Source organism: Macaca mulatta, chromosome 9 (assembly GCF_049350105.2).
Source record: "Macaca mulatta isolate MMU2019108-1 chromosome 9, T2T-MMU8v2.0, whole genome shotgun sequence".
NCBI classification, from domain to species: Eukaryota; Metazoa; Chordata; class Mammalia; order Primates; family Cercopithecidae; genus Macaca; species Macaca mulatta.
Genome location: NC_133414.1, coordinates 126,513,445 through 126,540,634, shown reverse-complemented (window position 1 = coordinate 126,540,634; position 27,190 = coordinate 126,513,445). Strand labels below are relative to the sequence as shown.

The 27,190-nt window shown below is 47.3% G+C and overlaps 1 protein-coding gene across 21 annotated transcripts in view; it reads left to right on the top strand.

The window, feature by feature from the left end:
- Positions 1-700: 700 nt before the first annotated feature.
- Positions 701-27,190, top strand: part of AFAP1L2 (actin filament associated protein 1 like 2) — a 108,004-nt gene continuing 81,514 nt past the window's right edge. For 11 of the 21 annotated variants that reach the window (XM_077945041.1, XM_077945040.1, XM_077945035.1 and 8 more), the window contains exon 1: positions 701-758. In XM_077945041.1, the coding sequence (XP_077801167.1) occupies positions 743-758 (16 nt within the window). In that variant the 5' untranslated portion in view covers positions 701-742. 21 annotated transcript variants of the gene reach the window in all.

The following is a 27,190-nucleotide window of genomic DNA, read 5'->3' as shown; positions in this document are numbered from 1 at the left end:
CAGGTTTACTGGGCACCCCGGAAACGGCACTCCCTGACTTGTGTCGTTGGCCCTGGAAATTCAGGTAGAAGTCAGCAAGCAGATGTTTTCACACACCCTAAAGTGTGCGCAATTGGCAGCGGCTGCCCAGAGGGTTCCAAGAGAGTGGGAGCAATCCCCAAAGAACCCGGAGCAGGCTTGGTTGCCCGCCCCCCCTGCCCTCGTCGCCCCTCCAGGAAGGCCTAGGGCAAAAGCGCTCTGGCTCGGGAGTCAACCACGAGGAGCTAGATCTAAGCAAGTCTCAGGCTCCTAGCTTGAACCTCAGTCTCCTCCTCCAGGCATTGGGTTTGCAGCGGGGTGGGGGAAAAACAATCTTGGAGGCCCACCCAAGCCCGGCCTCCCGGAGCCTCCCCCAGGGTTTGGGAACGTTCCAGTCTCGTTCCCTCTTGACGCCCCCGGAGCCAAGACGTGAAGGGAGTGCCAAGGCGACCGGGGGCGGCGAGTGGGGCCGCGGGTGCGCACCAACTCAAGGGCCGACTGTCAGCCCCGGCGGGCCGGAGTTCTCCAGCGCGGGGACAGGGGCGCTGGGGGCGTGCCCGGCGGGGGCCGGGTCCGAGGACCCGGGGCGCGGCGGCCCAGCCAGAAGGTCCGGCCGCGAGCGTGACCTCACGGGGAGGGGCCAGCGCGGCGGCCTGGGCGCTGAGCCGAGCGCCGGGAGAGCAGCGCCGAAGCCGAGCCGCGAGGAGCGCACTCCGTGGCCCCGATGGAGCGGTACAAAGGTGAGGGCGCGGGTTCCCCGCGCGGCGCACACCCACTCCCTTTCGCCCAGCAACGCCGAGGGCAGGGCTAGGACTGGTCTCGCCAGAACTCGGGATAAGCAGAGCCCGCTGCCACCACCCAGCCCGGACCTGGGCCGAAGAGGGGGCGACAGCGGCGCCGCGGACTGGGCGGGTGGGCTCTTAGGTGACTGCCGCGGCCCCGAGCCCTTTGATCCTCCCGGGCGCGGAAGGAGGGGGTCGTCAGTGGGGGGCGTGGCGGGGCTTCTCACCTGTTGCAGGAGAGAGGGTGCGCCCGGCACCCCACTCCACCATCAGTTCCGCCGCGCGGTAAAGATGCCTGGGGCCAAGGAAGCCCAGAAGAAGGTGGGAACCGTGCTGAGCTGCTGGGGGAAAAGGGGCGGGGTGTTGGGTCCTTTCTCACGGTCGCCCGCTGGGCTAGGGGCTTCCTGCTCCGGGCAAAGCGTTTGGGCAGTGGAGTTGGCGCGCAGACCCTCCCCGGGCTAGTTCGGGCCTCCCCAAACGTCCTGCCGTTCGGGTCACCGTTTATCTCCAAGCCCTTCTCCGCTACCCCACCCCAAGAAAGGAGGGATGCGAGGGTTGGGGGCCGAATGGAGTGCCCGGCAGGTGGAGCTCCTGGAGGCCTGCCGGCCCGAGGGCTTAACTCAGTGCGCAGCTGGGCGAGCTTTGGGTTTGGCTGGGGCCAGGATCTCCGCCAAACTCTGGTGGGCGGGCCGTCCCGGGTGCGCCCAGTGCCCAGCTTAGCACCCGCACTCGGAGCCTCGGAGCTGGTCTACACGACTCGATTGCGGTTCTTTTGAAAAGGGGGTACAGGGAGTTGCCCCTTAAGCGGAACGCTGCAGGCGCTCCCCCTCCCCCATCCCCCCCACAGACCCCTTCCCTTTGGAAAAGGCTCTTGCCTTCTCTTGTGCTAGACCGGTCTCCGCCAAACCTGCGAGAGGAAATGCTGCTTCTATATTTGTTTTCCCCTGGGAGAGAGTAATAAAAAGAGAACGCTCAGATTCCCAAGAAACCTCACTCCCGGCGGGCTCTGATCCCTGAAACTGACATAAAGGGACCTGTTGGGACCGGCCTCCCTAAAGTAGTCATGTCTTTCACTTTCCCATTGCTTTTTCTCATCTGGGTCTCCTGGTTACTGGTGAAGGCAAAAGATCCAAGTCTCAGACAGCGCTTCACATATTCAGGAAGGGTCTTTGCCGACAGCAGGGAGCCGGCGGGGGGTGGGGAGGGGTGGAGAGGGGCGGGGAACAAGGTTAGAGGAGTTGGCCACCTTTGATTTCTTTCTGTGAACCCTCTCTGGAGCTTCTCTCGCATTTCTAACCCAGTGATTTTCTTCGTCTCAAATTCTACTGGGATCACGTCAGTTTTGTGCTTGAATGACTGAATGCGCACTTACGCTGTCTCAGACACTTGAGGAAACCACAGTCCCGCTCCTTGTAACATGGCCGTTTGCACTCCCTCCCCACCGGGGCCCCTCCGCCCTTTGGGAGGGACCCTCTCTGGGAATTCAGGCCTTGAGTTGAGCCTGACAGGAAGTGTTGGCCTCTGGGGTGCCTTCCAGCTCCCTGACTTGCAAAGCTGGGGTGTGTGTATTGGGGGGGGGGTGTTAGCTGTAGGCTGCAAGCTACTTTCTCAAATCAGCATATTCATCTCTCTAAATCAGGGCAAATCACATTCGGGGTCTTCTTTCTAAATGTCCAGTTATTCTAAGAAGGCTTTTGTATTAACAGCTTTTGACTTGGCCCTTGACCTGATAAAAGTCTCCTTAGTTATCTTTCTCTCTCAGGAGCTTAAAATCCTCCCACCCGCGAAGAGGATCAGTTAGGGGCATTTTGCCAGCTGAAGAGAACTTAGTTTCCAGGTCAGGGTGCTTATGTTTTTTGGTAACACATGTCTCTGCCTCATCATTTTGCAGTAAATCAGACACAGAGTGATAAGTGGGTAAACCTGAGAATTATCTAGGTTTCAGAGGCTAATCCAACTCAAATTCCAGTGTTTGACTCATGAGAAAAATCTTTATTTGGTCTCCCTGGTGTCATGCCGCTAATATGTTTACTACACTTTTCACTGAGGAATTTGGGGATCCCCCAGCCCCAGGATATAGAATTCCCCATTCTCCTGAGAGGCAGATAAGTTGTGCTTTGAACACCCTTTAAATGGAGAAGTTCGTCTGTGCAAAATGCAAAATGAAGCCCATCTCTAATTAACCAGTGTAACTGACTAGAATCAGTAGACTCCTCTTGCTTGTCGGAGACTGGGGGCATCATCTTAAAGTTGAGATTGAATGGTTATTGGGATAACGAGGAATAGTGGTTTAAACAACAAAGTTAAATGGAAAAAACAGGTTTATTTAGTTGGGCTCTCGGAGCCTAAGTAAAAATTGTAAAGAAAAATTCTTATTATGTGTGACACTTTTTAAATGTGTTATTTAAATGCCTCTTCATTCTGTTTCTGTATTTCCAATTTTGAGCTCTCCCTCTCCCAGGTAGGTGGAAATGCCTCATGGCTGTCTTCAGAGTCTCAAAGTGTTTTCTCTAATTTGCAAATCTTATAAAGCAGTTCATGTAGGAGAAATTGTCTTTCCATGTTCCTTAGCCTGCTTGTTATATATATTCTACATCTTCCAAAAATGGCCTATCATTTTTAGGCTCTGAGTGGATTTTCCATTGTCTTGTAGGATGTAAAGTGAGGTCTGGAGTTGATGGGTGGTTGGAATATCACCCATGTGATATGCCTGATGCAGAGACACTTCCAGACTTTCTTCCCAGTCCCTTCCAAGATTTCTGCTAGATAGCCATGACTCGCCCAAGCAAAAATAAGGGATCGGGGAGTATGTGGGAGTCCCTTCCTAGAGAGATGGCACTTTTATGAGAGTTGCTGTAAATAGCGATGGTAAAGTGGCTATGTTTTGTATGTGAATCTCTTTGGCGTTGTATAAGCAGTAAGACTCTCGCAAATGTCAGGATGTGGGGCCAAGTCCTACAGGGTGCTTTGAGAAGGTTCCCATCCTTATGTGTTTACATATTTATGACTCTCATAAGAGCATCCTTTTATCGCTGTGCGTGAGCCCATTGGCTGAACTCACCCAGTGTGGTCACGCATTCTGGTTCTGACTGCTCTCCCAGCTGGTGAGTGAGTCTGGGCCAAATGTGACTGACCTACTATCTGTGGATTGTGCTTGGAACATCCATGCCGAAGCTTCCTGAAATTGCATCACACTTGGATACAGATGGGCCTGGTTGAGATATTCAGATTCAATTTAGATCACAGTAATTGGTTGAAAGTCTAATCATTCTTTCTCTGTGGTTCTTTTGTTTCTGAATTTGATCATCCAGTCCCCCGACTTAGCTCTAGGGCGCTGGAGGCAGATATGAACTGCAAAGAGTCAATCCAGTAAATACGTTAAAGTTTGTATGGGGATCCTGAGACCTGTGGTCAGGGAAGGCCTGGAAAAGAAAAGCAAATTAAAAGAGATGGGCATGCTACCTTCAGGGATCATCTGTATTTGTTATTTTTCAGTGCCTACGAACTCAGGTTTTTTTTCTGTTGAAGTTCTACCTAAGGCAGTAGTTCTAAACCTTTGCTGTGCATGGAATCATCTGTGGAGCTTTCAGAAATATGGATGTAAAGGCCCCACTCAAGACATTCTGATGCAATTGGTCTGGGGTACAGCTTGGGCACTGTAGTTTTTAAAGGTCTTCAGGTGGTTCCATTGAGCAGCCAAAGTTGGAAACCAAATTTCCTACAAAACATGAAATGTCAAAAGAGCACAACAGGTCTGTAATTTTACATACGCTTTCTTCACCTGGAAAACTAAAAGCAAGTGTGGGGTGAAAGGGATACCCCCCCATGCTCACATCATGTTCCTTAACCAAATCTTATAATACCAGCAGAAATCTACTGTAATCACCTTCAGCTATTAGAGGCTTTAAAAGGCTATGGGAACATTGCTTAAAAACTATCTCAAATGTAGTGCTTAAAATCCTAAGCTCAGGGTTTGCTCCCTGTACTTGACCCTGAGCTCCCTGACTTTGAAGTTGCGTGGGAGCCCTGGATGATGTGGCAATGAAATGGCCTGAAACAGAAATACTGAGAGGTCACTTTTGGTGCTGAAAGGCCAAGCGGAGTGGGGGAATTCTGCTTTGGGCCCTTCCTCTCTTCTGAAGGGGTGGGACCTCTGGGAGCTGGGCTGCTTCCAGCACAATTAAAGGGCCAGGAAAGGCCAAGGAGCTTCAAAGCTGAGGAAACTGTGCCAGTTTTCTTCCAATTCCCTTTAATAACGGGAAATGTTTCTTTAAAGGCTTCTGTCATTCAGGGAAGAGAGACTTCCCCCACGCCGAGGGAGGATGGCTTGTTCTGTTCAGAGCCCTGGCTGAGACATGAAGGCAGTCATGGTGCAATGAAGAAGGTCGCGGCTCAGGAACCTGGAGATCCACAGGCTTCATTTCCTTGGGCAAACTGCTGAGCTCTCCAGGCCTCAGTTTCCCCATCTGGAAAACAACCTCCAGTGTTCGTAGTGTTCCTCTATCTGACTTTCCAATGGCTCTTCGATGCTAGTTGTTCTGTGGTCACTGAGGAATCTTTGGAGAGAGGATGTGTCTTAGGGAGGAGAGGGAAATGAGGGAGGGAATGTGGGTGGGTAGCCCAGCAAAGGTCAGTTTAGGATTGTGATTCTTATAAATAAAACCAATTTCCTGTTGAGAGCTGGAGAGTAGCAGACTTAGTGGGAAAGAGAATGCTGTAGGCCATGTGAGGAATCCATTTCTCAAGGACTTTTGTGTGACTGTGTCTCCAAAGATTGTTCATTGAGCCCAGAGCTACCCTCTGCAACACGGAGCATTATTCACTCCCATTTGAGAGACAGACCTACTGAGGCCTACAGAGATTAAGCAACAGTCCAGACAGTCAGAAATAGGATATAATATCCCTGAGAACTGAGTCTCTAAAGGGTAGAATTCCTTTTCAAGGATTTATTTAGGAAAGAAGTGCTCAAAGCAATTTCAGATTCTTTCCTTATCAGTGTCCCTTCAGCCAGGAAGGGACTAGCTGCTCAGTTAAACTCTCCTCAATCTTCAGGACCTAGCTCTCATGTCTCTTCACCCAGGAAGCTTCCCCTGACTCCCGATGTGTACCCTCATTACTCTTGGGATAGCCTCATTAATGCCTAGCACATCGCAGGTATGCAACAAATATTTGTGGAATTAGTGTCACATTTCTCTAATAATTGTACATGTCTATGTTTGTTTCCCTGCAAGGTTGAACTCCTTCAAGACAGGGGACTTTGTCTTTCCTTATGTCCCTCTCCAGCCCCTGGCACACTGCCAGCTGCATAGTAGGTGTCTGGGACATGATTGGGGAATGGGGAAATGAACAAATTCCAGGCAAAGAGATCACATATTCTCCCATGCTCTAGCTCTGGAGAACAGACCTGGTTCACAAAAAGAAATGAAGCAAAATCCCAAAGGCAAATTCCAGAAATGGAGATGAAGGCCCACAGTGGCCACCTTTGGCTTTCCCGACTTGAGCCTTATTTCTGTCTGTTCCAGCACAGGGGTGTTGCTGTCTGGTGGTACAGAGAAGGATCCGGCAGGTTTCTGCATGTGAGTATGAGCCTGTCTGTGCCCTCTGCAGCAGCTCGTCTGGCCTCCAGGGCTCCCGAGGGCGCAGACCTGGCTCTGCCCATGCTCTGGGTGGATGGTTGAGGGAGATCATGGAGCTGGGCGCCGGCCTGGGCACTCAGGGGCTCGGAGTTCTAATCTGACTTTTGCCACTAACTTGCTATGCGACCTTGGGCAAGTCAATTAATCTTTCTGAGCCTTGTTTCCTCATCTGTGTGAGTGAGGATAATGATTACTAATCTACCTTGCAGGCCACTTGGTGGAATAACTTGTAAGAGCTATTGGTAAAGACCTTGAGAAAGAGAATGTTAAATTAATGCAGGGGAGCAGATACCCTGAAACCTCTGGCATGTGGTTCTGATCCCACCAGTCCCCGCCTTTGCACAGTTCACTGGGCTCTGCCCACTGTGTGCTTTTCACTGCTGTTAGGAGATACAAGTCAGGGCTTCTCAGCCTCTAGGCACCCTAGCTTCTCAGAGATAGCATCTGTGTATTCTTCATGTCAGTGGAGAAAGAGGCGAGGAATTGCTCATTCCTTATGTGTAGAGCTACATCCTAGCCCTGCCTGACTTTTCTCTGATGTGTCAGTAAGTCCATATAGGAGAGACCCTTACATTCAAATAGTAGCTTTGAGCCCTTTCCTAATTTTCTATCACTTGACTCTCATATTCTCCCTAGTTAGTTTCAAAAAACAAACTAACCACAAACAGCATTGAGCGGGGAGAAGGGAGAATGTGTAGAAAAACAGGAGGAGCCTGCCTCCCCCTGGACGCAATGCACTGGACTGATGCAAAAACACAGTGAGGCCAGGGACCATGGATCTCACATCTCTCAGGGGAGTCTGGTGTTAGGGAGGAGTGGGGAGAGGCAGCCATGCCCAGAGAAGCCCTATTCTGCTGTTTTCTAAGCAGATCCCTGAGTTCTCTTCTCACTTCCTGGAGCTCCTCCCAGGACTTCAAAGGCAGATACAGTCCTGGTGAACTGTGGTGAGCTTGTATGGAAACTCAGCCCCAGCACACTGCCAATCAGCCTTCTGCTGGAGATTAAACCAAGAGAGGCTAGCCAGCTGTTAGCGCAGAGACAGCAACCACTGTGCAACAGGAAGAATCCAAGCTGGGTGAATGTACAGTCCTACCCTTGGAGGTGGTTTTCCCAAATTGAATGACGAGCCTTCCCAGCTTGCTTGGGACTTTCCTGGTTTTACCACTGAAAGTCTGGTGTCCCAGGAAACCCCGCAGTCCTGGGCCAACTGAGATGGTGAGTTGCCCTATTACCGGACCTAAGCTTTAGTAAAAGCTTCTGAATCAAGAGTTTGATGTCTCCATAGCAAAGATGAGCTAGAGCCAATTATTTTGTCTCTTTGACAAGAAAGTGAAAGTCCAAAGCTTAAAAACTGGCAGATCGTAACTTACCACTGGTGATACACACCAGTATGCTAAGTGAAAGAAGCATACTGCTTTTCAAGATTCAAAAGCTTACACACTGAATGATTCTGTTTATATGACTTTCTGGAAACGGCGAAACTATACGGAAATAGATCAGTAGTTGCCAGGACTGGGACTAGGGGAAGGCGTGAGCTACAAAGGGCATGAGGAAAAGTTTTGGAATGATAGAGATGTTCAATATCTTTATTTTGGTAGTGGTTACACAGTTATACAGACTCGTCACAATTCAGAACTGTGTAGTTAACAGTGTAGTTAACAGGGTTTTTTTTTTTTTCTGTGTGTAAATGAACCTCAATAAAGCTGACTTTTAAAAACACTCTAGCAGTTGTGATGCTGTGGTATAAGATGAAGGATCAAGGTCAAGGTTGGTTATCCTGGGTTGTAATTAGCAACCAAGTCTTGGTGTGGGTGTGTCTGCAATGGTTCTGGAGGTGTATACAGCAGAAAAGGGTGAGAAATTTGGTACAAAATGAAAAGGCTCATGCCTGATGACATCCTAAATACCAGAGACTTTTTCATTAGGCACAATAAGTGTTATAGTGGAAGCTCTCCCTTTGTTTAGAGAAAAGGCAAAAGCAGCTCCCCTAAAGGCCAGGCAGCCAACAAGCCCAGGAGGAACCATGGAATATAAGAGCATTAGACTCAGGTTCCCACCCTGGGAACTCGGCTGCTATCCACACATGGATCTAATGTACTGACTTTGGCAGCCTGTCTGCAAGTCTTTTTTTATTTTTCCACCAATAAAGTTATTGTATTAGAATTGAGTACTCAAGTCTGCAGGATAATTATTTCCTGGTTGACTTTTTGTTTTTGGCAGTCCTGCTTGTCTATGCTAGCTAGAATTGATTTTGAGGGGAAGAACCCATGATTTATCGAAATAACATACCTAGTCGCATTTGATGTAAGGAATTAGTCCTTTTATTTCTAGACAGCGAGAAGCCTTTTGATGCAAGGGCAGAATTACCAGTCATCTCTGCACCAGGCCAGCAGACAGGATGTAGAAGTCCCCAAGAAGGAAGAAGTATCACTCTGGTGATCCTAATGGAATCTTAAGATCTTGGTGGTCTCCTTTTTATTTATTTATTTGTTTTTATCACAGCCCATGTTGAATTTGCCTGTTTTTCAGGTGAATTTTATCTCGCTGTGTACCCTGGGGAGCTGAGTCTGTGTCTGCATCTCTATTAAGCACAGCCTGTTGGAAGGTTGTGGAACTTCCATCCATGAGGACCACATGGGCTGAGGTCACATTCAACCATGAATTACACAGGAAAATTTCACACATGCAACTCTTTTAAATCACAAACACATCAAAACCACTAGTCACCCACAAAGGCAGTTCTCTTCCTCCTGTTCCAGGGTGTTCTGGAAGAATTACAGACTCATAGCCAGTGCAATCCTCAGTTCTAATTGTCTTAGCTTTGTTAGGGGAAAGCACTGATATTTAGAGAGGCAGGAAGTGTTTTTTGTGCATACTTGAAGTGAAATTTCCTTGATGCAGGGTCAGGCCTCGTTTGTGGCTGGTCTACCTAAGAAGGATCGGGTTTGGGGCAGCCCCAAGGCCCACATCTGGTTTGAGTGCAAGGGAGAAGCTGGGAGCTTATGAGTGGGAGATTCCAGATGCTTCCTTCCCTGGGCTGCACACCTCTGCCACAGTCTCCCCTGGGCTGCCTGGGCACACTGGCATCTGTTTGGGTTTGGGGGACTGTCTTAGCCTTCTTGTTAGCCCAACAAGTGGGAATCCTGCCATTTCCTTCCATCCTCCACCCCCCGTTTTTTCTCCCCCAGTTTTTATACAACAGGATTTATTCATGTCCACTGTATTCAAGTCCCCAGATGGGGGGAGGAAAAAAGATTGTGTTGAATGAGCTTATTGTTTGGAGGTTTCACTGACTTCTTTTATTTAATACCCACAGTCCTAGAACATATTGAGCTGATTTACTAAAATTCAAATGTGGTCCTTTTGGAAGGAACTGCTAGGGTGCTTCGTGTCCCCGGAATCAGAGCTGGGACCTACTGGGTGGCAAGTTTGCTTGGGCCATCTTCATGGCCCTGGGTCTCCTTGGAGGCAAATACTCTGTTACTATCCTAGACTCCTTATCAGCTCACAATGGTCAACACTCTACCACCTTTGCATTGTCAGGACTTTTGCAGCACTCGATTCTAGCACATTCTTTGAATAAAGATGAGCACCAACATTAGGTACTACAGTTAACAGAAGCCCCCCGTGGCTTCTGCTTGGCAGTTTCCTGCACACTTAGGGAGAATAAAGGATGGTGAAGTGGCACCTACTGCTTGAACACCCAGTACAGAGCAGCTGGTCCTTGACTGACATGGCAGAGTTGGATCACATGTCTTTGGCATGTTTTAGAGATGGGGTCCCTACCGTTGATGTTACCAGAATTGTGGCTGAGGATCATGGTGTGCATGGTGGTCAAGCACAGTTTCTGTATGGCTGTGACACAGTTGTGCTGTGACAATTCCAGATGTCTTGCTCCAGGTACTTGAGCTGGGTGAGACTCATGTCTCCCAGGAGTCGGTGGAAGCTTGTCTCTGGTTCAAGTTAGTAATATCCCAGATGTTCTGAAAGTAGCCTGGGGCAAAGCAGGAAGGGTGGATCTCAAAACCACATGCACAGGTGTGAGTTATGGGTGCTTCAGGACGCCTCTTGGATGCACAGGCTCACACTGGCTCCTGTACCTGCATCTCTTGCTCCCTCCCTCCCTCTCCTCTCCTCTTCTCCTCTCTTCTTTTGTTCCCTTCTTGACTTTCTCCTGCTTTTTCACTCTGTTTCTTTCTACCACTTCCATTCAGTTCTCCAGGTCTCCTGGGTCCTGAGTTCAAAGAAGGGATTCCCACTGAGAACCTGAGGCCAAAAAGACACAGAGGAGAGTCAGACCCTCCCACTCTCTCCTGGTCCCCAGGCCTCTGGTGGTCTCAGGCTCTCATTTCAAATAGCCATGGCTTGAATTCCAGGCTTCCCCCAGGAGGGGCTGGTGACCTCAGAGGCAGGGTGGGGAAACTGGGGCTTATTCTCTGTATCTTACTCCCTCCTAGAAGTGCAGGTCTCAATGGAATTTGTTCACTGTGGCCCCTGCTGCTTCCTCAAGCCCTAAAAGGCGTCACTTCTCATGGCCTGCTGCAAAAAATGGCACCGTCCCCGATCCTCCCATCCAGTGCTACTTGCTAACCCTGGGACTTTGCCCGTGGTCCCCCCCCCCAGCAGGTTAGTGTCACAGTGATTAGGGTACCAGGAAAGGGCAGACTTACTCTCTTTCTGTGGGTCCTTAAACAGTGCTGTGACTCGCTGACCACCAAGGGGTGGAGTCAAAATTCCCGCACTGCGAGGGGCTCCTCCCACTGCCATCCCAGGTCCCCAGGAACTGAGTATCAGAGGAGGGACTGGTGTCCGCCCAGGAGGAGCATGAGAAAGTGTCCATTGTTTGGATAAAAGTTCCAAGCATGAAGGCTCACCATTGACTAAAATAATTTTTTCCATTGACCTCCTGGCTTCTCAGCGGGCAAGCGCCCGTCTCCCGCCCATGTGAAGCTGGTTTGGTGGATGTAATTGTAAACAGCTCTGGCAGGGAGCAAATCTCCAAGAGTTACGGGATTCAGGTGCCGCTCCCAACTCACCACGCACTGGTTCCCTCGAGAGTGGAAAGGCTGTTTTGTTCTCAGAGGGAGAATTCAGGCTGTTGCTTTTGAGATCAGATCCTTCCAAAGCCTGACTCACTCTCCCATTCCACCCCCAACTTCCCTCCCTGCCCCCAGCCTCCAGGTCTCTATTCACGATGAAAAAGGTTGTAGGGACTCTAATTCATGCATGAAGTCCTTAGCGTGTGGGATTTTGCTTTTCTGACCCGGAGGTAAGAGTGTGGATCACTGAGTGCTCTCAGGTATGCAGGGAGCCACCAGCATGTGTATTGTTGAGGGTAAGAGCAAATCAGCAGCCCACATCCCCTGTGTGAGAACAGGGGCTCACCAATCAGGGCAACAGTGTGGGCTCAGGTCAGTGTCAGCCTTGTTTCTTGGCTACAGCCTCACCCCTGGTGCATGTCATGGCAGTATGGGAGTGAAAGCCTCTTGTGCTAAGCTTCTTGTGCTAAAGCCTCCTGTGGAAGCCTCAGGAGAGTGTTGGTGGCTTTGGGGCACTTAGTTACTTCCCTCTGCTTAGCAATAGAGTTGGGAATCATTTCAGAGCAGAAGTGATCCAAAGATTGTGTTGGAAAATGCCTTTGGTAGGTTCAAAGGATATGGGGTTCTCCTATCTTGGGGCCTGCCTGCTTCCTTGTCTCCTTGCAGCCTTGAGCATTTACTTTCCGGGTATCAGGTATGATTGGGGCACATGCGTATTGGGGGAAAGGAGGTGTGGGATGACAATCAGCCCCTTTTTCTTAAAATTTCCTAAAGCTATTTACCTAATGTCCTCAAAGCATAAGACTTGTCCTACAAGATTTATTTTCCTGCCAAGGGAAGGTTGAGGTAGCTTGGAAGAGAGAAAGTGGGAGTGCAGAGGACCTTGTTCTGTTGGGATGGACAGACTTCAGTTCCTTGCAGGCCTCCTCTGTGCTTTCAGGCTTGGCTGCCACGTGTCTGTGCATATAGATTTCTTCTCTGGTTGGAGAACATAATAAAGGTGGTCACATAGCTTGCAGCAAATATTTTCCCCAAATGGCTTTTTAAAAAATTATCATAATGAGTGTGAAAATGGTTTAGATTTAGGAGGAAACAGCTGACTGGCAGCATTCCTGGTGAGTTCCTGGGTAAGATTCTGCGGTGTCACTAATGACTTTATTCGGTGTATTTCTGACACAAGCACCCTTGAGAGCTGGGGAATTTTGTGGCTGAGAACTGAGGTGAAGGAGGGAAAGTCCTAATTTCATTCAGGACAACCCAGACCTGTCTAGTGGATATCTCTTATCCACCTTGATAGTTTAACTTGGATGCACACAAACCCTTTTTCTTTCTTTTTCTCTTTCTTTCTTTCAACAGGATCTTGCTCTGTCACCCAGGCTGGAGTACAGTGGTACTATCATTGCTTACTGCAGTCTCAAATTCCTGAGCTCAAGCCATCCTCTGACTCAGCCTCCCGAGTAGCTGGGACTTACAGGTGCACACTACCACACCTGGCTAATTTATTTTTCATTTTTTTGTAGAGGTGGGGTCTTACTTTGTTGACCAGGCTGGTCTTGAACTCCTGGCTTCAAGCGATCCTCCTGCCTCAGCCTCCCAAAGTGCTGGGATTACAAGTGTGAGCCACTGTGCTTTTCTTTCTAGGATTCTGTCTATGGGTTTCTCTGAGACTTCAATACATTGCTATCCTAGCTAAGATAAGCCTAGATTTCCTGAGACCCCTGAACCAGGACCTGTCCTTGAGTGCAGGCGGCATCTAGGGCAGCTCACCAGTGGCTGTGGGGAGAGTAAGGAGTCCTTGTACTGCTCTGGAGAAAGCCTGAGCCCGTTCTGTACCTGGCTCATTCCTATTTTTCCAGCCTCTGCAGCCATTCTTCACTTGGCTGTGTGCCACAGTCATACTGGACTCCTTGTAGCTCCCTAACTTGGGCTTCTCCATGTGCTGGTCCGTTGGTTTGAAAGGCCTTCCCTTCAGGGCTGCCTGGTAAGCATATTTGTCAAGGCTCACTGGGCCTTGACACCTTGACCCTGGCCCCCACTGGATCCCTTAACCCTCACCTCATCTCACACAACCCTCATGGCCATGGTCGTTGTGTCTGGGTTATGGTTGATGGAAGTCTATATTTTTAGTAGGCTGTAAGCTCCTTAAGGGCCAAGGACAGTATTCTTGGTGTTCACAGCACTAATCTCATGTGTGGGATATTGTGAGTAGTCAAGAAACACTGATTGGTTGGGCCCAGTGACTCATGCCTGTAATCCCAGCACTTTGGGAGGCTGAGGCAGGTGGATCACCTGAGGTCAGGAATTCGAGCCCAGTCTGGCTGACATGGTGAAATGCCATCTCTACTAAAAATACAAAAATTAGCCAGACGTGGTGGCGGATACCTATAATCCCCGCTACTTTGGAGGCTGAGGCAGGAGAATCGCTTGAATCCTGGAGGTAGAGGTTGCAGTGAACCGAGATCTCACTACTGCACTCCAGCCTGGGTGACAGAAAGAGACTCTGTCTCAAAAAAAAAAAAAAAAAAGAAAGAAAGAAAGAAAAGAAAAGAAAAAAAGAAACAGCAACTGAATGAGAACTGTTTGCTGTCCTCAGGTTTTCTTAGAGTTGGATTACATCAAAGTTAAGGGCTCTGTTCACTGAGTGACATCCTGGACAAAATTAATAGGCAGCTGGCAGAAAGGAGAGAGAGATTTACAATGTTTAAAAGCTGTTCTATTAACATTTAGGATATACAAGGAACTCCTGCAAATCAAACAGAAAAAGGCAGGAATCTACATGGAAAAGACAGTGAATCAAGGGTATGAACAGGAGTTTACGGGTCAAGGAAGCTGCCAAAAGGCTAACAAGCATCTGAAGAAATGCCTGGGCTCCTTTAGTCATCAGAGGCAAGTCAACCAAAACCACCACCTAGTAGACTGGCAGAAATGAGAACGTGGCACGAAGCCACATTTTCCCAGGGACACTGGGTTCAACCATTTTCATGTAGAGCTGAGGGAGTATAGGCTAGTGCAGCCAGTCTGGAAGGTAGACCTTTTTTTTTTTTTTTTTTTTTTTTTGAGACAGAGTCTCGCCTTGTTGCCCAGGCTGGAGTGCAGTGGCGTGATCTCGGGTCACTGCAACCTCCGCCTCCTGGGTTCAAGCGATTCTCCTGCCTCAGCCTCCTGAGTAGCTGGGATTACAGGTACATGCCACCATGCCTGGCTAATTTTTGTATCTTTAGTAGAGATGGGGTTTCACCATGTTGGTCAGGCTGATCTTGAATTCCTGACCTCGTGATCTGCCCGCCTCAGCCTCCCAAAGTGCTGGGATTACAGGTGTGAGCCACCGTGCCCGGCCGACTATTCTTAATTGTGTTGAAGATGCACTTACCATACGATCTAGCAATTCCCAAAGAAATGTCTGCATGGGCCCATTAGGGGGCAGGGTCAAGGATGATCTCTGCAGCATTATTTGTCATGGTAGAGAATGGGAAGCAGTCTAGGTGTCACTTGGGAGAGGGAACAGATAAACTGATAGATGCACGTCTTAGAGAATTATGCAGCAATAGAAGCAATGGCTGAGATGTACAATCCAACAGCATAGATGAATCTTTAACACACAGTGCTCATGGAAAGGTAGGAAGCAGAAAAGGACGGTTGACAATAGTATTTACAGTCATTAAAAATTCATGAAGCAATCCACATTAAGCAAAACACATACAAACGAAAAGGTGCATATTAGGAAGGTCATCGTTGTTGCGGGAGGAGAATGAGGTATGGGGAAGAAAGGGAAATTGCATGCATTTGCTTGTAGCCTATTGTCGATACCAGAGCCTACATATAATTCTGACTTGGAGCAGAATTTGACATAGTGAGAACAATACCAGAAGCTCAAGTGATGTGCTGTGGAAGGATGGGGAGGAGACTCTCTACCACCCCTCACCCTATGGAGGAGTCATGGTAAGGCCATTTTCCTTCATATTAATTTCTGGACTGTCCAAGTTCTCATGAAGCTGTGATAACAGACTATCCCTACGTTTGACTCTAAGCTTGCCTTTGACTGTCAGGGTTGTAGTGGTGGTTAGCAGTCCACCATTGTCACAGAAGAGGGGAGATGCATGAATAAGCCTGGGGTGGTAGGGCTGGCTTTTCGTAGCTGTGTATTTTTTTCAGTCGCCTCCAGCCATTCTGAGTGCCTAAGCTCTTAGTCATCCTTGGGTTCACATCGCTAAGTACAGGTCATGGCTGACAGCCAGCGTCCAAATGTTTATCACACTGAGTAAAATGCAGTGGAATTAGATTTTTCTAGTACCTGATTGACTGGACACAAGATCACTAGACTCTGAGCTAGGGGTTCATTTTGCTCCTCTCCACTCAGGAGATTCACTCAAAATCAGTGTATCCAAGCATGACACATTCCCTCTCCCCGCTTTCCACCCTGGGATTGATCGGATCTGGACAGAGCTGGCCCCTGATCTTTTTTTGTTCCATCATCTCTATTTCTACTTGAAATAATAGTTGCTTTCTTTTTTAAAATCCTTTTTTGAGATTCGAAGGTCCATGTGGACCAGATGACCAGGGTCCCTGTTTGCCTGGCATTGTGTCCTGCCTGGGCCCCAGAGGCAGGACCTGGTGCTGCCTGGGGTCTCGTGAGTGTGGGCAGGAGAAGAGCTAACCCTTTTGGATGTGGGCTCAGGGTGTGGGCAGCAACTCCAATTGCATTTAAAGCCAGTGACTAAAGCTTAAGTCTTCCAGAACATAGAAATAACCCCTGAGGTTGGCTCTGGTGGTGTCACTGTTTTCCCAGCATTCTTTCTCATGCCCTGGATGTTGCTTATTGATGCCTCTTCCTTCTAGCTGTTCTTCGTCCAACTTGTCCATCCTTTACTGACAGTGTTCAGTTTCTGCCCATGTCTCTGAACCTGCATTTCCAATTTTTTGGGTCCCTTGGAATATTGATATCTTAAGTGAGGGGACAATAGAAATCTTCATTTCTATTTTCTCAAGCTCAGGTATCAGCCCCAGGGTCTTTTCCAGTTCAAAGGATGTATGATTTTGTAATGAATGTGCCGATGTCCTTAATTGGCCCCTTTAAATGGGAGAATATCCAGGTATTTGGACAATCGACATTTTCTGAGCTTTACTTTGTGCCAGTGTCTCAGTGCAGAGGTAAGCCCGGCGCAGTACTGACGAGTCCCCTGTCCTGATGGAGCTTGTGTTCCAGTGGAGGAAAGCAAACCACAAACATGCAAGCACCATTCTACAACAGGCTAATTTCAGAGAGTAATGAGTCACGTGAAGAAAGAAAGCAGGATGTTGTGGGAGTAACTTGGTGATGGTAGGGAGTGGTGTCCAACATTAGCATGGGGGTCATGGAGAGTCTCCCTAGGGAGGTGACATTTGGGTTGAGACCTCAGGGAATAGGAGGAGCCTGCTGTGGGGAGAACCATCAGAGTTTTGCAAAGCATGGAGGCTGGTAAACCCCCTGCAGTCCCAGGACTGAGGCCCACATGGCCTAAGCACGAGTTGCAACTCTAGAAGGACATCTGCCTGGGACCATGCTGTTGCTGGGTGTGCTTTGCTCGGTCACTCCCTGGCTGTTGATTCCTTAGCCTGGCCAGGAGAGCCTGCTGGGCCTAAGGAACCCCTGGGCCTCCTGGCAGCTGCTCTGGAGCAGGTGCAGTTCCGGCTGCTGCCTGGGTAGGGCAGGGCTGCTTGGGACACATTCATCTCCCCTCTCCTAACTTCTAGCACCATCTCTGACATGAAGAGCCCCCACCTGTCAGCCCTGATTCTCTTCATCTTCCCTGCTTTGCAGCTGCTGCCTTGTTGATATTAAGCAGGGAATCACGATCAAGAGCAGTTACTAAAAATAAGAATTAAGGCCAGTACCTTTTTTTTTCTTTTAAGAGACAGGGTCTTTCCCTGTTGCCCAGTCTGGAGTGCAGTGGTACCATCAAAGCTCACTGCAGCCTTGACCTCCTGGGCTCAAGCGATCCTCCCACCTCGACTTCTTGAGTAGTTGGGACTACAGGTGCATGCCACCATGCCCAGGTCCTTTTCCTTTTTATTTCAAAATACATTCCATCGTTTCCCTCATTTCCCCTCACAAATGTCCCATTGAAGGTGTCAGAAGTCCTACGATAGACGTTTTCTCCGTGAGGTTACCGAGGGCCTGGGACCTTAACTTACCTGTCTCACAGCAACTGACTGGGAAGCTGTTACTACCAGATGGTGGGTTTTCAGACTCTCAGCCGAGTCTTGGTCTGGCTGCCCATATCTGGTGGTGACCACGCTCCCTGGCTTCTGATTCCTTCCTTGGACATTCTCTACTCGTCGTCGTCTCAGTGAATCCCCAGGGACTCCTGAGAGGGGGTGGTGAGAACCTGAACTATTTAACTCCCACCCTCCGCCAGGTACCTGTAGCCTCCCTGGAGTGGCTGAACACCTGGAAGGGTTCCAATAAGAAAAGTATTTTAGAATCTTTCACTGACATTCTTGGCATCGCTTTGCTCAGGGAGATGTCCGCTGGAATGCTGGAACTTGTTTGCCTGAGCTAGGCTGAGTTAAGAATGTTAATCAAAGGCTTCCCAAGGCTTTTCTGTCAGACACTTTCATTTTATTACAGGCTGGCAGAATCACAATGGGATGTGGGGGCAGGGAGACAGGCATCCAGCGGTAAATGTCATTATCCTGATTCTGAGCATGGAACACACTGAGGCTGGACACTGAGGCCAGAGGCAACCCCAGCAAAAGCCCACGGCCAACCTGGCAGCATCCAAACCCAGCTCTATCTGACTCTCCGGCACATTCTGCTGCCTGGTCTAGCTTGATCAAGCTGGACATGACCTCCATCCTCAGATGGCTTCGACCCTGACCTGCAGCCATGTTTGGATCTGATGTTAACCGGGGCGTCAGGTCCTCCAGCTGCAGTCAAGCCATCTTGGTGCATTCCTTTAGGATGGGGAGGAGGGTGCCTTGGCATCACTCACAGCTGAGCTTGGGACTCTGTGGCTATCTCTGAAGAGATCGCTGGCCTGATGAAAGAGCCTCTCCTAAAACGGGGCTGCCCTGTGTGTCTGGCTTCCAGCCCTCCTGTCTCCATGTCCTGTCCCTGCTGGTCCAGGCAGGACTTTGTTCATGCTGTTCATCATGCCAGGGACCTGCTCCCATCCTTTCACCTTCCCCATCACACCCACCTTCACCCCCTGCTGCCTCCTCCTGGAAGCCCACCCTGGTCGATTACCTCTGGCCCCTGCTGCCTATACTCCATACGGGGCCCATTCAGTGCTTCATGTCCCTGGCCTATGTGGGTCTCTGTTCCTGGGGTCTCTGTTTTACAGCTCCTAAAATGTGCTGCAGAGTGTTTGGCACCCAGGTGGGCATCTGCTTTGTTCCTGATCATTCCCAGGAGGTTCTGTTGAGTTTCCCATCTGTCCCTCTCAACCAGGCCTGGAGCTTTTGGAAGTCCCTGCTGAGTGTGTGGGCCCCGCACTGCTGTGGGCAAGTGGAGGATCACGGGGGGTGAGGCGTGGTCCCTGACCACAGGGCACAGCCCCCAGCAGGCAGTGGGCTAGGCTGTGGCTGTACCTGTCTCTAGAAGTAGGTGTTTAACCCATGCTGCTGGACTCCCCATGGGCCTTACGTGCTATGTGATTAGTGGGATGGCCCTGGACTCTGGCTTGGCAGAGGAAGGTGAGTATTTTTTCTTTTTCTTAAAATTTGGAAGGAAAAATAAGTGAGGTTGTTCTCACTCGAAAAATAAATCTCACCCCAGGCAACGTTCAGCCACACGCCATTCGGGCCCAACAGCTGTCTCTCATTTGTTGGCAAATGTTCCCGGTGATGAATGCCCTCCATCCACGCTCACAGCGGCCCTCAATGGAGGCTTTGGACAAGTGTGGGGGGAACAATGGCCCTTCTCAGAGAGCCTGCAGCAGACGCTCCAGTGAAGTTGGTTCGTCGCTTGGAGCGGGGTGGGGACCACAGACAAGATGCCATTGATGAAGCAAGGAAGGCCAAGCAGCCGTGGAGAGGGTGCAGCTGAAGATAGAGGCAGAGGCAAGGATGGGATTCATGGCTGCCAAGAAAGGTCCTGAATAATCAGAGTGAATGATGGTGCCTCTCACGTACTGTCTTCTGGAAGCTTCCTTATGGGATGATGGCTCCTCCTCTTGACATATGTGTAAATGCAGTTGTCACTGGATCGTGGGGTTTGAGAGGGTTCAGTCCTTTTAGGGCAGACCATGTTGTTGCATCCATTGTCATTGAATGGACGAGGGCGCTGGGGCCAAGGGAGAAGCGCTAGGGGCAGGACCAGAAGGCGGGTCCTGCTTCATTCTTCCTGTGATGAGGTTGGAGGTGGGAGGGGAAGACTGAGAAGAAGAGAAGATGGACTGAGGATTCAGGAAGAGAGAAGGAGAGCCTCTGTCAGCCTCCAGGCTGCGCGTCGGCAATCCCCACCTCCAGCAAGCTCTGTTTCCATTTCCCTCCCTGGTTATTGTCTCCCCCAACTTTCCAGGGCAAAAAGAAAGGGTCAGATTTCCAAGTTGGTGGGACCCAATGGGGTAAACCTAGTTTTCCTTTCTCCTCTTCTTTTTGTTGTTTTTGGTTTTTCAGATGGAGTTATTTTAAATAATTTAAAATAGCATACACAACAGCTACACATTTCAAATTGCTATTTCACTCTGTAAGGAGTTCAGTGTAGTAATTTTACAGCTATATTTTTATGGCAAAGTCATACATGCTTATTATAAAATATGCATATGTGGCAGAAATTTGTAATATAGAATATGAAAATCCCTAGAATTCCACCCTCCATGATAATATCTGTCAGGGATGTGTTACACTCTCCAGATCTTTTTCTTCTCTCTGCAATAATAAAAAAGCCCCTTTCCTCTCTATTTTTTCCTCCTTCCCTCCCTTCACCCTCCCTTTGTTCCCTCCCTTCCATCTTTCCTTCCCTTCCTCCTTTTCCTCCTCTCCTGTCCCTGTTTTTTGCCCGCTCCTTCTTTCCAACCCCTATGGTAAAAAGTTCTAAAAAGCAACAGAGCACAGCAAAAAGGAAGCCCCTCAGAGCCAGGTTCATTCGCCTGCCCTTGCGAGAGGCAAACACTGCCCCAGATTTTTGTGTATCTTTCAAAACGTTGTCCACATATAGGCAGCCATATATGTACAACATTTTTTCTTTCCCCCAAACAGAGCATACCACTGTTGATCTTTTTTTTTTTTCCTCTTTCATGGCTATATAATAATTTGTGTATTTATGGAGTACATGTGAGTGTTTGTTACATACATAGAAAGCGTAATGATCCAGTCAGGGCATTTGGGGTATCCATCACCTGAAGTGTTTATCATTTTTATGTGTTGGTATCCTTTGAAATCCTTTCTTCTAGTTACTTTGAAATATACATAATATTGCCAGGCGCGGTGGCTCATGCCTGTAATCCCAGCACTTTGGGAGGCCAAGGTGAGCGGATCACCTGAGGTCAGGAGTTTGAGTCCATCCTGACCAACATGGAGAAACCCCGTCTCTACTAAAAATACAAAAGTAGCCAGGTGTGGTGGCTCATGCCTATAATCCCAGCTATCGGGAGGCTGAGGCAGGAGAATAGCGTCAACCCAGGAGGCGGAGGTTACAGTGAGCCGAGATTGTGCCATTGCACTCCAGCCTAGGCAACAAGAGTGAAACTCGGTCTCAAAAAAAAAAAAAAAAGAAAAGAAAAGAAGTATACATAACATCATTGCTGAATTTAGTCACCCTAGAGTGCTATCAAACATTAGAACTTATTTCTTCTCTTAATGTATGTTTGTACTCGTTAGCCAGCTTCTCTTTGTCCTTAGCCCACCTCTCTTCGTCCTTCCTGTTCTTCTACCCACCCTTCCCGGTGCCTGGTATCTGTCACTCTATTCTCTATGTCCACGTGATCAACTTTTTTAGCTCTCACATAGAAGTGAGGGTGGACCTTCTTCCTTAAGTCAAGGCTGTATCTTGAGCTCATTCCTGATAGATATGCTGCTGTGTTCTTTGTACTTCTGCTCTGTCCTTCCTTTATATGGCGATCACCAGTTCATGTAATCATTGGGCATTTACGTTTTCCCCCAGTCCTTTGCTATGACAAACAACGTGACCATGAATTGCCTTGCATGTAGGTTATTTCAGACACATGAAAAATATCTGCAGCATAAACTCTCAGAGTAGAATTGCTGGATTGAAGGACACGTGTGCTTACAATTTGCAAAGATGTTACCAAATTGCTTTCTGGAGAGGCTTGTCCTTTTTCACTGTCGTCAGCAAAGTGTCTGTTTGTTTCCCTAAACCTTCATCAGCAAAATGGTATCAAACTCAGTCATCTTTGCCCCAGAGAAGGGGCAAAGCTATCTCTTTATAGGATCTATTCCTGATAATTTACACTTCTTTTTTTATGGGTGAAATGGCACATCTTTCCATATGTTTAAGAGCTGTGTCTGTGTGAGTGTGTGTGTGTGTGTGTGTGTGTACGCTGTCTTCATACACATTATCCTTTTTCGTTGTTGTTGGATTGTAGGTCTTTTAATTTTTTAGGAGCTTTTTGTGTGTGAAGGAAATTAACCCTTTGGGTATGAGTTGCAAAGATTTCTCCAGTTTCTTATCTTTTGACTTGTTTTATATTTATTTTTCTGAAATAGGATTTTTAAAAAATTATTTTGTGGTCAAATTTATTTCCTTTTATGGCTCTGGGTTTTGCTTATACTTAGAAAGTCTTTTCCTAGAATTATACATAAAAAATCTCCTGTGTTTTGTGTTTTTAAAAAATAGCTTTATTGAGGTATTATTCACGTACCATACAATTCACCCATTTAAAGTGTACAATTCGATGGCTTTTGGTATATTCACGGACATGGGCAACCGTCATCACAGTTAATTTCAGAACATTTTCATCATCTCAAAAAGAAACCTTGTACCTTTTAGTGATCACCCCTTCATCCTTACATCCTTCTCTCTCATCCCCATCCCTAAACAACTACTAATTTACTTTCTGTTCCTACAGATTTTCCTATTCTGAACTTTCTTTTGAATGGAATCATATACTATGTAGACTCTTGTGACGGACTTCTTTGACTTGGCATAGTGTTTTCAAGGTTCAATCCAGGTTGAAGCCTGTATCAGTATTTCATTGCTTTTCATGGCTTAATAATATTCTGTTGTATGACTATAACACCTCTTGTTTATCCATTCATCCACTGATGGAAATTCAGGTTGGTTCCACTTTTTGGCTATTATGAATAATGCTACTATGCTGCTGTAACCATTCGTGTACAAGTTTTTGAATGGACATATGCTTTCATTTTTCTTGTGTGTGAGATACACACACATGCATATTAATACACACACACCTAAGAGTGAAATTGTTGGGTCATGTGGCAATCTATGTTTCATCATTTGGGAAATTGACAGACTATTTTCTAAAGCAGCTGCACCATTTTACGTACCCACTAGCTGTGTTCTCTGCTGTACTTTTGTAATCTTATATTTCATGTTTAAAACTTTTGAACCATCTAAAATTCTTCCTAATGTATGACACAATGGTCCAAATTTGTATTTTTCCAGATGGCTACCCCATTGTAGTAACAATGTTTTTTGATTATCTTTACTTCTCAATGTCTTTATTATAAATGAGATCACTGTCCACATTAGGGTCTATTCTGTATAATCTAATCTTTTCCATTGATCTCTCTGTCCATTTGTGTGCTGTGGATGTACTGCTTTAATTATTGTAGCTTTGTGATATGTTCCCTCACTCTTACTTTTTAGAAACCCACTCATCACAAGCATTTATTAGGCCTTTATATATAGTGCAGGGATAGAGACCGTGTAAATCAAACCCAACATTGTTCCTGCTGCCTAGAAGCTTGTAATGAATAAAAGCTAGTTCTGCTTCCATGCACTCTGACAAATGCATTATATAAATTGCCGTATTTAATCCTTACAAGTCTATGAGGGAAGGTGGAGTTTTTCATTCCTAGTATAAATACAAGGAAACTGAGGCTTTGAGACAAATCTGGAGACAGAAACCTACAGTATTGCCTTTCAAAAAGCAACTGCCTCAGGTGTTCTTGGGCACCTTGTCAAGAGAGGAACAGTCCAGGGAAGTGTGGTGGAAAATTCCATTTAATGTGTTCACTGGAGCTGTTGGCTTTCTCATGGTAGAAGGACTACGGTGAGTGAGTCTTGTGAGGAGAGCCCCACGTCTTGGAATGAAAGCCTCTTGGACATAAATATGGTCATCATTCAGTGCTAAATTGCCATTGAGAACCTAGATAGTAAGGAAGTGGGGGTTTGACTTTGTCTATATTCTCTTCTCAGATTGCATAACTCAAGATCTCTGGCAGGGATGGAGTTTGAGGTTCCCCTGCCCCCACTGCCTCAGAAAGGGATAGCAAAAGTATTTGCCACATAAAACATACAAAGCCCCATAAAGTCCCAACCAATGAAATCATCATCTCTTTCCAGGCAGACCCAGTCTTTGACCTTGGCCAACTTCCACTCTATGGGGAGTTGTAAGGCAAGGAAACTGATTCACTCAAGGAAAAGACCTGCTTAACTTTCACATCCTCAGACTTCATCAAACATTTGGGGTTTGGGGGTTACGGGATTAGGACAACATCATGTGACTGCCCTGGAAGTGTTCACGTGTAAGAATGTGGGGTAAACCCATGCCGAACATAAAACCTTAAAAGGATTTTGCCTGGAACTAGCAATAAACATGCAATCCAACTTGTCTTAATATTTCAAAACTTCCTCTAAAGGAAAAAAATGTTCATCTGTCTGTCTTCTTCCTCTCTCTCTCTATCATTCCTCAAGATCATTTGTTTTATGGGATACATTTTTCCAAAGTTTTAACTATTCCATCTGGTGGTGGGTGACTCATTCTTTACTATTTTTTTAATCTTGGGAAAATAGTATATTTAGTCCAGGTCAGTGTGACCTGGTTTTGAAGATCCCAATTTTGCTGACTTTGTTTTAGACATCACTGTGGTGGAGGAGCTGGGTAGGTAGTCACTTCTCTATCTGGTGCATAGCCTGGAAGAGGGCAGGTGCTTTCTTGTGGTTGACAGGTCTGGGGCTCTCTGGTCCAGATTCCCTCAGTGATGGCCAGTGATGACCAGGTTATTCCTTTTTTGTTTTTTGCGACAGAGTCTTGCTCTGTCGCCCAGGCTGGAGTGCAGTGCTGCGATCTCAGCTCACTGCAACCTCCGCCTCCGGGGCTCAACCAATTCTCATGCCTCAGCCTCCCGAGTAGCTGGGATTACAGGCACCCAGCACCACACCTGGCTAATTTTTTGTATTTTTAGTAGGACAGGGTTTCACCATATTGGCCACATTGGTTTTGAACTCCTGACCTCAGGTGATCTGCCTGCCTCGGCCTCCCAAAATACTGGGATTACAGGCATGAGCCTCCGTGCCTGTTATCATGGGAAAATAGTATATTTAGTCCAGGTCAGTGTGACCTGGTTTTGAAGATCCCAATTTTGCTGACTTTGTCCTAGGCATCACTGTGGTGGAGGAGCTGGGTAGGTAGTCACTTTTATATCTGGTGCATGGCCTGGAACAAGCTTCTTTCTCCATGGGTTCTTTCTGGAAACTTCTTGGACTGTCTGGGGGAGCTGGAAGATGGGGGGCCATTGCTTTTCCTCCTCTAGGCCGTTTACTTGGCTTTGGTATTTTGGGGGACAGCTAATTTAATTTTAGTCACTGTCTTAGATTTAGAGGTGCACTGGAAGATTTAATTTCAGTCACTATCTTAGATTTAGAGGTGCACTGGAAGATTTAATTTCAGTCACTATCTTAGATTTAGAGGTGCACTGGAAATCTGGAAGAAGTGAGATACCACTGCAGAAGGAGCAAGACTCCATTGCTTGAGGGAGACAGACCATTTCTCACGTAGAAATTATAGTCCATTGTACTAGAAGACATTCATTTCTGTTCTAAATCTCTTGGTCTCTGAGGACATAATGAGGACAATGACAATATTTTAAACATTTGCCCATGGAAAGTGTATCAGCTCATCCTGGAAGGGGCTCTGATTTTGGTGTGTCTTTCACCTTTTCTGGATTCCATCCAGGCAATGACAAGTGTGTCAACGGGAAAGAGTTTATAGAATCATAAGGTATAGGTATAAGCTTCAGTAGGATGACACAGCTTTGCCCCTGATTGACTGAAAATTCCCAGTCAATTTCTTGTGTCAATACAGAACTAATGCTTATTTTAGAAACACGCTGGGCATTGAAGCGGGAAAGAATTGTAAGTAGCTGTCTTGAGAATTCCATGAATAAGGTAGAGAAGAATCCTTCAAGTTCTTGCAAGCAGAGCAATCCACTTGCAGGTGGCAGAACACCTGGTGATTGGTACCCTCATTCTGAAGGTCCTTTCCCTTAACATGGGTTCTGTTTTTGCTGTGGCAGCCCTCCTTGCCTGGGAGGCTTTATGGCAAATAGAGACATAGCCTATTGTAGGGGTGAAGACCCAGAAAAACCATGATATAGTTTCTTGGGAAGTATTCCTGAGAAGTGTAGAAAGCATATTTGAGCTCTCTGCAGAATCCCTCAGACACATGGAGGACTTCAGTCTCCCTTGGAAATGGAATCACCTATGTGATTCTCTCTTCTTAAGCCTCTCAGGCCAACAGGTCCTCCTTCTTCTGTGCTTCTCAGCACTTGGTTCACAGATATCTTGCTGAGTTGAAACTAAGGTATTTTGAGGGAAGAAATGCATCTTGCTCATTTTTGTATCTTGAAGTATGACAGCTCAATAAATAATTATTGAATAAACCCCATCATCACACTGGGGAAATCGAATAACCACTCTATACCATTGACTGCTATTTTGCCAAGACCTTGGTTCCGTAAGCAACATTGACCACTGATGCCTAAGTTATACTCCCTTGATTAAGTACATATGGCATATGGTACAGTGTCTATGATACAGCAATCAGTCAACAAATGTTTGTGTCCTTCCCATCCACCACCCTACCACATCTTGGGTACAGTGGTGACTTCTTTCCAAGAAGCACCTCACTGTCCTTGATCAGACTTGACCCAGAGTCATCTAGTTTACAAATCATGCTTTGAGCCACATTTGATTCTTGCCTTGGAACTGGCCTTTCTGAAGGGTCTTAGAGGCAGAATATCTCTGCTAGGCTTTCCAGATACTCTGGTAAAACATTCCTTCTGCTACACTTGTGTGATAACTCTTTGTTTGCTAGGTGAGATGGAGTTCATAGTATCTCATATGTGGTTGTTGAGAAGTGTTCTTTGACTTGGGAAGTCTGGGACTAGGAAGGAGAGGGGTGAATGTGAATTAGTAAACCATGGACCAGAGGAGATATTTCACATGTATTATGACCTTGTCTTGTATAATGCCCCCAGTGATATTTGAAAACACCAAGTTGAGTGTCCTTCACCTTCCCTGTGAAGGGAATATCCCTCAGCAGGTGAGGGATATGCCAATCCCAGTCTCCTGGGGTCTCTACTCCGTCTTGCTCCTATCCCTCCTAGCTCATGGCTCTGTGGGTGGTGACTTCTAGGGAGGCCCAAAAGCTCCAGTGGTTTCTCAGTCTCTAGCTGATTCCGCTTGGGTGGTCTATTATTCTTCCCATGTTTCTCTATTCTTAAGGCTTCAGTATTTCTATCCCTTGGATAGTGTTGAAATTGTGAGTGTTTTTAACTGAGTGTTGACAGTTCTGGATGTAACAAG